This window comes from Uloborus diversus, chromosome 9 (assembly GCF_026930045.1).
Source record: "Uloborus diversus isolate 005 chromosome 9, Udiv.v.3.1, whole genome shotgun sequence".
Classification (NCBI taxonomy): domain Eukaryota; kingdom Metazoa; phylum Arthropoda; class Arachnida; order Araneae; family Uloboridae; genus Uloborus; species Uloborus diversus.
In genome coordinates, this window is record NC_072739.1 from 153,571,295 (window position 1) to 153,583,799 (window position 12,505).

General features: G+C 30.1%; 1 protein-coding gene across 1 annotated transcript in view; it reads right to left on the bottom strand.

Moving 5' to 3' along the window:
- LOC129230091 (inositol 1,4,5-trisphosphate receptor-like) overlaps positions 1 to 12,505 on the bottom strand; it is a 135,374-nt gene that overhangs the window by 91,464 nt on the left and 31,405 nt on the right. Inside the window, exons 19-23 of the mRNA XM_054864485.1 lie at positions 11,126 to 11,276; positions 8,753 to 8,900; positions 5,663 to 5,841; positions 1,696 to 1,816; positions 1,043 to 1,094 (exon numbers count right to left, since the gene is read on the bottom strand). Of these exons, the coding sequence (XP_054720460.1) occupies positions 1,043 to 1,094; positions 1,696 to 1,816; positions 5,663 to 5,841; positions 8,753 to 8,900; positions 11,126 to 11,276 (651 nt within the window). The remainder of the gene's footprint in view (positions 1 to 1,042; positions 1,095 to 1,695; positions 1,817 to 5,662; positions 5,842 to 8,752; positions 8,901 to 11,125; positions 11,277 to 12,505) is intronic.

The window sequence follows — 12,505 nt, forward strand, 5'->3', positions numbered from 1 at the left end:
ACGCGGATGTTAAAAGATTGCTGCAAAATTACAGCAAAATGCTGATTTGTGCATAACACGTGGCATTGAAAAATGGTTTTTAAAAAAATGCTGACAACAAGTAATTGCCAACCTTAACAATTTTTGAACTTTTAAAACAGGAAAAAGTTTTTTAAAAATATATTTTTGAAGGAAAGAGTTCCAAATTTCAGGTCTTCCAGATTTCAGGATTCCGAAATTGGGGTCTCCTACTGTATCTGTATCCCCCCCCCCATAAATAAATTAACATGTTTTTCACAACAACTGAAAATGCTCCAATGCAAATCTTTTACTTTTAAATAATATCTTGCCAAAGTAAATGCCAAAATAAATTTCATTAGTGGTATAAACAGCACAAAAAGTGTCAGGGAGTAATATTCCTGAAGAAGCTGATTTAAGGATAATTTTGGTGAAATGAGAGAAAAACAAGCATTAAATCTAAAACTTTTTTAAATACTTTATTCTCTTTTTTTAGCCACTGCCTGAATTTTTTTTCAGAAGATCAGTTGAGTGAAATATTATCACATATCCTAGAAATCTCGAAGGCTCTGAGATGAAAATATTTATTAAACAACATAGTTTTTTCAAATACAGATTCAGGGATTGTTTTGGCTATTAATTCAGTTTAAATGTCATTTAAATAAATTTTTAAATCATACGTTTAAGTCAAAGATGCTCACTTTCAAAAAATTTTGGAATCAGAGCAACAAAAACTTTTAACATTGAACAGTTGTTTCCAAATTATTTAATTTATTTTATAGATAATCTCAACTGAAACAACTTATTAAATTTCAATCATAAGGGGATCATATTTAATTTGAACAAAATATTCAATGCTTTGTTTAAGAAACAGAATAAAAGATAATACAAAACATAAATTGCAATGACAGGTAACACATTTTTCAAATTCAAATAACAATTTTTTTTTTAAAAAGGAAGAAAACAAAATAAATCAGCTTCAAAATTTCTAAATATTTTATTTTAAACCTATAAGTAATTTTAAGAAAGAGAAAAACAAACTTACTTCCCACCAAATATTGCTTCAGCATGATGACTAATTCGCTCTAAATCAATGCCTAAAAATATAAAATTGATTGATTCAGAAAATGAAATTTTTGCTCCTTCAAATTTATACGAACGTAAAACAAATGCGGGTAGACTCCATTTTTTTTTAAATATTCAATTGAAGAATGAATTCGTCAGAAATTAAGAAATATAAATGGATTGTAAAATCAATTCAAAAAAAAAAGAAAAAGAAAGAAAGAAAGACATAAAAGAATAATGAAATATGCATTTTCTTTTAAAAATAGAAAAAAAAGAACTAAACCAGTAGACACAGGAGAAAGCAAGTGAAAAAGTATTTTTACTATATCAATCACAGCTAAGAAAATGAAAAAAATTTTCTCAAGTAATAAAAATTGAAACTACAAAAGTAAAGTAACTAACAGACTTCAAAATTTTACAAGTTTCTATAGTTTTGTTCAAGAAGAAAAAAAATCTCCTTTCTAGTTTTGTAACACTATCTAGCCTAAAATACACTGTAATTAAGCAAAGTAAAAATAAATATCAGTATCTTGGTAAAACATGAAAAAAAAAAAAGAGAAAGCAACTATTACAATACAAATAGTGACACTTAGAAATGAATATTTACATCAGGAAATATCACAAATGAGGCACCTTTCTCTCCAATTGTAAGAGTTTCTTCAGTAGCTGTCTTATCATGACTTTCATCAAACTCACGTTTGAAAATGGAGAGTAACCCAGTAATCCGATAATCAAGGCGTACATTTAAAATGAACTATAAAAGGAAAAATATTCTTACTATTCTACCAAAATAAATCATACACACTTATCTTAAATTTTACTTAAAACTAAGAAAGAGAGTTAAGAGTAAGGAAACAAATTAACGCACACATTGACACTTAATGGTAAACTCATTAGTAACCACATGTTTTTTTCAAATACCCAGTAGCTAACAGTTTGGCATTGTCATGGCATATTTTGCATTCTCTTGGATGGGAACCTTCAAATATTTTAGAAGCTGTCCACAGGTGACGTCCTTTTTTTTTTCTTTTCAATATTCTTGACCCTCAACACCACTTTGCCACTGGATCATTCCACATCAAATCACCCTAAATTAAATAGTCGGCCATGCTGTCATGTCACCGATTGTATCCGTTATTTTTTTACAAACAGATATTTATGAGAAAAGCCCAAATTATTTATTTTTTTTAGATTTTTTGAATAAGAATGAAATTTTGGAGAAGTTTTTCAAAAATTCGATTTTTGAGCATTTTTTGCAGTCACCGTTTTGGTATGAATTTAGAAAATCTCTCTAATTTCTTCATTTTTCAACTAATTAAGCTTAACTTGGTATCAATTTCCAGCTAATACTTTTTTTTTCAGTGTACGAACAACAGAGAGTATTCTGGGAATAGTTGAGCGTTTCCACTCTTTATCTAAAGTCAGTTTTTATGCTTTTTCAAATGAGAGATTAAATAAGTCATATCTCTGGGGTGCCTACTATGATCTGCATCAAAGATTTTTCGTAGCAAATTTAAATCATTCTCCTGCTATGCAGAAAAAAGTAGAAGGATGTTCTTGTTTTGAACTACAAAAAAAAAAGTTTGTTTTGCAGAAAGTACAAGTTTTCTATTTCTTTAAATCCCTTTTAAACTTAAAAAAGGCCAAAAACCTTTTAAGAACAATTGGACTGTCAAAGGACAAAAATTGATTTGTATCAATAGTTAATCGCGAAAAGGTTGTTCAGTTTGGAAAAGAATTGTGCAAAAACCTTCGTTTCACAAAAAAGAAAAAGACTTTTTGATTGAAAATGTACTAAGTATTAAAAATAATAATTTGAAGAACAGCGTTTTTTTTTTTTTTTTTTTTTGCACACTAAAAGAGGAAAAAAAATTACTATTGAAAAGTTTTCACAGCATAAACTTGTTTGGATTACGCTACACCTGACAATGATCTTCCACATTTACAGTACTTATGCAGCACAACTCCAGATTTCTCTGAAGAAGATTATTTTTGCTGATTGAAGTACATTTTGATATCTCTTTGAAACTTATTGATAGAAATTTTGATTTTCTCATCTTTTGTTACAAAGGAAATAGTAAATTTGTAAAATAAATGCAGATGGCACAAGCTCGCCTATCATTTCAAGTTTAGACTATGAAAACTTTTCTCATCTTTTGATACAAAGGAAATAGTAAATTTTTAAAATAAATGCAGATGGCACAAGCTCGCCTTTCATTTCACATTTCATAATCGACGAAAGCTTTCTGTCCATTCACTTTCAAAGTGATAGAAGAATGATGGGTACTGTATAAGTATCGTAAGAGCGGAAGATCAATCTCAGCTGTTATGTAATCCAAACAAGTTTAGGCTATGAAAACTTTTCTCATCTTTTGATACAAAGGAAATAGTAAATTTTTAAAATAAATGCAGATGGCACAAGCTCGCCTTTCATTTCACATTTCATAATCGACGAAAGCTTTCTGTCCATTCACTTTCAAGGTGATAGAAGAATGATGGGTATTGTATAAGTATCATAAGAGCGGAAGATCAATCTCAGCTGTTATGTAATCCAAACAAGTTTAGGCTATGAAAACTTTTCTCATCTTTTGATACAAAGGAAATAGTAAATTTTTAAAATAAATGCAGATGGCACAAGCTCGCCTTTCATTTCACATTTCATAATCGACGAAAGCTTTCTGTCCATTCACTTTCAAAGTGATAGAAGAGTGATGGGTATTGTATAAGTATCGTAAGAGCGGAAGATCAATCTCAGCTGTTATGTAATCCAAACAAGTATAGGTCATGAAAACTTTTCAATGGCAATTATTCCTTTTTGTTTTTTCCATCTTTTAATGAAGAAAAAAAAGGCAAAATAATGGCATTAGAATTTTTTCACACCATTCTTCAAATTATTATTCTTAGTATTTAGTACACTTTCAATCAAAAGTTTTTTTTTTTTTTTTTTTTTTTTTGTGAAGTCTGAAACGGAGATCTTTGCACAAGTCTTTTCCAAAGTGAACAACTTTTTAGTGATTAACTATTGATAAAAATAAATTTTTATCCTTTGACAGTCCAGTATTAATTGTTCTGAAAAGTTTTTGGCCTTTTTTAAGCTTAAAAGGGATTTAAGGTTATAGAAATGTTATATTTTCTGCACAATATTTTTTTTTATTTCAAAACAACAAAAAACACCCTTCTACTTTTTTTTTTCATAGCAAGAGAATGATTTAAATACACTACAAAAAAAAATTTATGCAGATCATAGAAGTTACTCAGAAGATATGACTTATGTAATCTCCCAAATGAAAAAGCATAAAAACAAACTTTAGATAAAGAGTGGCAACACCTAACTATTCACAGAATACTTTCTGTCATTCAGACTGAAAGAGAAAAGTATTAACTTGAAATTGCTACCAAATTCAGCTTAATTGGTTGAAAAATAAAGAAATTAGAGATTTTCTAAATTTATGCCAAAACGGCGACTCCAAAAAATATCAAAAATCGATTTTTGAAAAAAATTTGCAAAGCGTAATTTTTATTCAAAATATCTAAAAAAATAATTTGGGTTTCTTTCATAGATATTTTTTTGTAAAAAAATAATGGACAAAATCGTAGACATGGCGGCACATGGCATCAGGCGATTTGATGTGAAATGATCCCACTAAATGTCAAACTTCACCATATCCCCCCCCCCCCCTCCCGATCATTTTTTTTTTACACAAACATACTTGTAGTTCAGAAACAAAACATGACATCATGGATAATACTTCAAATTTCAATTCTAAAACTTTGACAATGTGGTTTAAAGGCATGCACACCTGTGTGAGTACTTATTTAGTGAGCCATGAGATTAAGGTTTACAAAAAAAAAAAGCATGACAAATATTATTGCATTTTGGTACATTAGCCTTAGCATTTTTGATGCTAAAAAGCACACAAATCAAATTTCACGGGAGCTCCCTAAATTTTTACTTCGTTGTTGAATGTAGCCCTTGCCTCTCAAAGTTTCTCAATGGAAGATATTTATTAATTGGAGGAGGGAGTCAGGAAACACATAAACAAGTCATTGCAGTTTTTGACTAAAATATTATGCTCAGGTTTTTCAAGCACACAAATCATTATTTATATATATATATATATATATATATATATATATATATATATATATATATATATATATATATATATATATATATATATATATATATATATATATATATATATTCAAAGCTAATGCAGACATTTATAAAGCATTTATTTTAAATCAATTGATTTCAGAGTTATAAGGATTGTATCAATATCAGCTCTTAGAAAGCTCTAAGCTACAACTTATGATACATATTTAGTTTGCTTCTATGTCCTTAATAGTAAGTCAATAGTTTTGGTTATAAATAATTCTCTATATTTTCTGAAAATTCCCCAATGATTTCTTTAAATTTTTTGTCGAAACCTTCAAAATGATTCAAGGAATTTCAGATTGTATTAGCGTCGTTTGACAGTTAAAAAGGCTAGGTATTCCGATGAGGCCACAGAAAATTCTTGATGTGCATAATGAAAAAGAAAGACTAACTGAAATTGGAACAAGCTCATAATGAATACAAAAGGCAAAGAGTAATCACCTGTAAAATCTCGATAATTTTCAATTTAGTATCCATGACTAAGGTATCTTCAGCTCCAGTTATAGATGCCTTCTTTTGCATTGTAGCAGCAACCTGCTTTGTCATTCCAGCAGTCCCAAGAACCATATTAGTCATAACTGCGCCCATGTCTCCAATGGATTTTAACACTCCTCCTCGAGCTATTCAAAATTATTAAAACAGCATCAGAAACTTTGAAAAAGGGAAAAGAATCATTCTTTTCTCTTTTTCAAAGTGTTACATTCTGAAGGTAACACTTTGCTTATGATAAAAAGGTATGAATAATTTGTGAGCAAATTTAAATGAAAAATACAATAATTAGAAATCATTATTTAATTACAATTAGTTCATGCTTTTGATAAAAAGATTCTTTCAGGTGAAATGTGAATTCTAAGTTACATGGGGGTGCAGGGGTCCTCAACCTGAAACGCAATTACCCTCAAAAGGTTAATGTGGGATTTTCCGAGATGTAAAGATATGGACAAGTTTTGGATCACTATTCAATCACAGAACAAAATTACTAAAAAACCATGTTTATCAAATCCAACTAATGAATTAATCTTTAACCATTAGTGATTTGTAAAAAAATTAGTAAACTGGGAAATATTAGTATTTAACATAACAAGCTTCGAGTTTGACTTGGGATGCGCACCAAACTACATCAAGTATTAAACAAATCACTTAAACTAAGGAATATCAGCATTGACTAAATTTAATAACGAATTGCTAAAAACCAGGCATTTTCTTTGGCAAAATATTTTTTTTTTTTTTTTTGTAATTTAAAAAGAAAAATTCAACAGCTGGGTATTACACATTTTTTGGGTAATAATGCCTTAAATATGTTGGGAATTTCACATTATACAACATGCTGTTCTTAAACACACATTTCATAAATACAGCATCACCTGGTTTAGCTTCCTCTGTTTTGGTTTCAGGTTTATCCTCCTTAGGAACTTGCATGAAAAAGAGCAATAACCAGACATTTGCAATAACAATATTTTATTACTATTGAAACAAATACTTCACTATATTTAAGCTTTAATTAGAAAAGAATTGAATGCTTAAGTTATTAAAATACTAAGAATAAAATATACAAATATTAAACAAGGTGAAAAACGAAACTCCAATTTAGAAACGTAATGAGTTATTCAATGCATCTCATTATATTTTTACCCTTTACATTTAATTTAAAAAAGCATCAAATAAAATCCTAGTAAAACACATCACTTTGAGTTGTCACAAGACGACTATTTAATAACTATTAAAAAGGTAGAAACAATAATTATACACATGTTGAGCTTGTAATACAATGATGATGCTGACCATAATAGGGATTATTTAAAACTCTGAGATTGAGAAGCAAAAGAGTACCAGACTTTCTCTCAAACTTCAAATATACCCGACAGCAACCCAAATTTACTGTAAAACTTAAATTAAAGCAAAGACACAATTCAGGACTTTTACACAATTAAAATAAATAAATAAAAATAAATAATAAAAATATTGATATTAGATCCTCAACATCTAAGCTGTAGAAAAACTTATTGAAAACGCCTGTGCAATGTTTACAAATAAGTAACTAAAGCAATGCAAAATTTCTTTATGACATAATTATTACTCTATTCTTCTGTGTAACATCCTCCTCAAAATACAGCCTTTGGTGCAAGTACTTATGTGCTTCAGTAATAAACAGGTAAAGATTAAAGCAAAACCTTCTTTTATAAAAATAATAATTTGAGGTAACATTAAATAACTTTTATACAGTTGAATCCCAACTTACGAAAGGGATGCGTTCCAAGACTCCTCGCGTAAGTCGAAATTTCACGTTGTCGAAAAGGGTATGTAATTTTTTTATAAACATGCCTAATTATTTTAGACACTTGTTAACACCATCTCAAATTGTTTTAAACCATTCCTTAACGAAACTACATTACCGTTTCTTACATAAATAACTAAATTTTTATTTTTAAAAAATCTGTTTTAATCAACAAAAAATGTTGTTACAATGCACAAAATCAGTGATCAACGGGAAAGAGAGACATAAAACAAACCAGTGTGGTATGTACAGTATGAAGTAATAATAAAATGATGTATAATAATACTGTACAGTAGAATCTGGTAATGATATTTGTAACTTTAAAAAATGAAGATGTTGATTGATTTATGCTGTGCGATCAAATTGTTATTCTAATATATTTTTAAAAACAGTTGCTTTGCTAGTTCTTTTATAATATTTCTATCTATGACAACACCCCCTCTTCCTGGTTTTTTTAATTATCAATACAAGAGCAGCTTCCACTTTCATAATTTTTGCATTTTGCTTAGACACTACTCAGCGAACTTTTACAAATTTCCTTTCCTTGACTTTTAATTGTACATATGGAAGATTCACTCACACTTAACTGTTGTGCAACCTTCGACGCACTTTTTAGTTGTTCAAGCACATTGAGACCCTTTAACTTTTCTTTAATTGTCATAAACTTTATCTTTTTTTTCTCTCTCTCTTCAAAAACTTTAGATGGAACGTTGCTCTTATGTGTCATTATATTTCATCAACTTTTGCATTTAGAATGAAAATAATATGGTGAATGTGGAGTAGTTATTTGTATACACAAACAAAGCTATGTTCAGACTGGTACGGTGTAGGAACTTTCGCTGCCTGTGATGCCAAAGGGATGAAGGTCCATTTACGAAAAACATATTTTTATTATCCAATAACAAAGCCGATACTTTCACACTGCAATTCCCATTTGAAAATTTTCTTGTTGAGGGCGCGAGGAATTCGCGTTAAGTCTAAAATGGCTTAAAGGTGAAAAAATCACGTTATAGCCATTTTGCGTAAGTCATATTGCATTGTAGTCGGAGTCGACTGTACTAATAAATATTTTTATACACAAGTTATTCAATTTTTACAGAAGAATGTTATTGAATTTTACTGGAATGTGGTTAAGACAGAAAACTACAAATTAAAGACACAGAAATATATCTTTTTTGTCAAAACGTGTCAACTTCATATTAAAATTTAAAATAAAATTGTAAATTATTTCATGGATTTAACTGATAATAACCTACCATCTAATTCTGCAGCTGTTAATTTCCCATTTAAGAAGCTTGATTCTGGAACACAATCTAAAATGCTTAGCAATGTTTTCGTTAGCCTTAACAGATCACTAAAACTATAAAATCCAAAATAAATCAGTTCCCTAGCCAACTTCACAACCTGAGGAAAAAGTACAATCAGTTACTTCACAATTAGAAAAAATAACAAAGGTAAAGAAATTTCATGTATGATTGATGTTTAATAGCTTCTTCAAACAGAATAGGAGAAATGACGCTACAATGTATAGCTATTCATATCAGGGTTGGCAAAAACCCGGGTTTTTTTTAAAAAGCCCATGGACCCAGGGTTTTTTGGGTTTTTTTAAATAAAACCCAAAAAACCCAACTAAAGTTGGGTTTTTTTGTCTTTTTTTAGGGAAAATGTGGGGTACTTGTAGCATATTGTAGCATAAGTATATGGACAAAGCGCAAAAATTATCTTCGGGTAAAAAGCTGGAAAACTAGTAAAAATTCAGAGTTTTATGGAGAAAAGTATAAAAGACAAAAAAACCCAAGAATGTTTAAGTTTCAGATTTTTTAATTTTCATTATTACCAACAGTTAAGGCAAAGTTACTTCTCGGGTGATAAAATCTATTGCTCGTTTTTAATTACTAAATTTTTTTTTTTGCATTTTACTTTATAGTATTTCATTTTTTTATGCAAAACTACTGTAGAACCTCAATTAGTTTAAATCCCTTTTTACTGAATTCCAGCTTAATCAAGACATTTCTTTGAATTTTATGTTGCCTGTTTTTCTATTTCTGTGTACAGGGTAAGAAATATTAAACTTTTTTGTAAAATAATGAAAATACTGTACCTGTTCTGTTTTTTGTCGACCGTTTGAAAAATCTGTTTATTTCTAAAAAAATTTACCTTGTGTTTATTCAAGATTTGTGACGTGTTGGTTAGCAGAAAATAATTTACATGAAAGCCTTTTAACTAGATTAGTTTCCTCTGTACAATCTACAAATATTGAGAAAATCAGACTTGACAGGACTTGGTCAAGATAATTTGAGTTATTTACTGACCAGAAGAAAAAGTTAAATACATTTATTTAAAATCTTTGAAGTATATTTTTAATGCCGTTAAGAGTTAAGAAATACTATTAAAGCTCAAAATTCATTTTTTATGTTCATTGTCTGTGCTGAAGAACAAATAAAAAAGAAGTTTAAATTGTAAAAGTATTTAAATTAATTAATTTTTTTAAAAACTTCTCACAAAATTTAAAAAAACCCAAAAGTGGGCTAAATAATGGGTTTTTTTAAATGGGTTTTTTCAAAAAAACCCATTGGGTCCAACCCAATTGGGTCCAATTCGGCCAACCCTGATTCATATGCAAATCAAAAACAAATATTATTTGAAAATATAAAAGATCGGTGAAATTTTAACAAGAAATAAGGTGGCCCATGATACCAAAGTTTTCTGGAGGATGGGGAGGGGGAGAGAGAGGTTATATACTCAATACATGATACCTCTAAAAACAACAAAAAACTATGTCCACATATATGTAACCCTCATTAATCTCTCAAAGCCTCGGGAGCAAGTGATCTCTTTAAATCACAGGCATGGGAAAGGGTCATGTACTTGAAGCAAATTATATCAAAAAACAGCTAAAACAAGATCTAATTATAAGTGAATACATTAGCTTTGCAAACCTGGGAGGGGGGGGGGGTTAGCAAATATGCTCTCTTACATGACAAGCCTGCCTAGAAAGACAATTGGTACACAAAGGGAGGGGGGGAATACAGACTACCATTTTAGGGGAGTCATAATGAGAAGGACCTACCCCCCCACCCCCCCCCCCCCCCCCCCCCCCCCCCCCCATGAATGAACCTACGGTTTTGGATACGAAAAAGTTCTGAAACTGTTTGGGTGACAATAAAAAGCACCAAATTGGCCAGGAATAACGCACTAATAAGGCACAATTGTGACCAATTAATTTCTATGAGCAACGAAAAAAGTAGTATTTCAAGTATTTACATTAATTTTTATTTAATGAATTGAAAAGATTACTGCAATCGTTTGCATTTTATTCATAAATTATTTGAACACAATGTGGATGGATAATACTGTTGGTGGTTTAGCGGCATCATCACCTTTATGATCTTCCATTTGTATCTGCTCCTGGGTATGCATCTTAATTAAATAATTCATCAACATTGGCTACACAACAGAATAAAAAAAACTTGTTTTCCCTAAAAAGGGTTGAAAATTGATGAAAAGAGGGGAAAAAGGGGGGAGAATCCCTACCTTTAGTTATCCATGGCAGTTTTGTTACACCAAAAGAAAAGGACTAAATTAAGAACTATATTTCATAGAATTGCAAGAAAAATATTTTTACATACCTCAAAAGTAAGTTTATTCTGCTCTCTATCAGCAAAAGACCACATATGTCCGACAACGTTGCACAAATAATCTTCAACAAAAGCTATAGTGGGAGCAAACTTTGCTCTAACAGCTTCTTTGTTAGGATCTGGATGTTTATTAGAATCATAACTAAAAGGCAATATACGAAATGAGAACAATTTTAACATCGACACAGGAGCATTAAATTATGAATAACTTTGTAAATGCATCCTTTCAATTTGAATGGAATATTCTAATTAAAGAAAGTATGTTTTTATTTATATGTTTTGATTTCTTAAAAAGGGAAAGCTTTTCATAAATGTTCAAAAAAAAAAAAGAAATAACAAGCTTACTTTAGTGATATAGATTAAACATAATAATTTAAACTATAAGAAAAACTGCTAAATAATGAAAGTACAAACAATCAACTAAAATCAGCAACATATCAATAATGCAAAGCAAAAGTATATCATCCATAGTATCATGTTCTATTATTTATAATAACAGTAATTATTATACTGAAAAGTACATACCAGATAAAATACATGTGAAACTTCTATGAGCGACCACCTCTATATAGCCACCACCTCTACTAACGACCACTTTTCTGAGGCACCGATTTTTCCCCGTATATGACTAATGTTAAAATGCCTTTTGAAAAGACCATAGAAGCCTCTCACAAGGACCGGTAAATTGTGAACATCAGCACTAACAAATATAGAAATTTTTGTTAGAGAAAACTCAAAAAGAGAGTGCCAACCAAAGAAAAGCAATAGAACATTTAATTTGTACACAGATCAGTTTTCTGGTTTTCTCATGTTAACGAAGGTGGAAGAAAACCAGAATAAGGGATTAAAACCTATTCTCCTGTGGGTCCAAACATGTTCCTTTCTTGCCCTCTCTGTTTGGAACCTCCAAAATTTCATAAAAAGGTGGGCGTTGTTTTTCAGACCCTTGTGAAGCTAAGGTGGCACATGCACATCTTGAAGCAAGTCAAGCGGGTGTCTGTCATTGAGTGTGGTTGATAAGAATAGAACATCTTTAAAAGGTTGTTTCTTGGAATTTCTTGATTGCTTACAGGAGAGGGGGGGGGGTAGATTGGAGCATTCCTAGTTCATTACAGTGGACAAAATCTATTTTTAGCACATTTGAACAGTTCAAGAATTGGTTTCAGTGAAATAGCATTCTGCATTTCATCACCATACATCCCAGTCAAAATTCTGGAAAAAAAAAATTTAAAAAAAAAAGTTTTTTTTTTTTTTTAAATTTAAATACATTCTTATCATAATGTTCTTGTCAATACACCACAGGAAGAAGAAAAAAACAGCTATTGGTACTGTATTTGCATGTTCGAAAATGATCTCTCAGAGCGACCAACC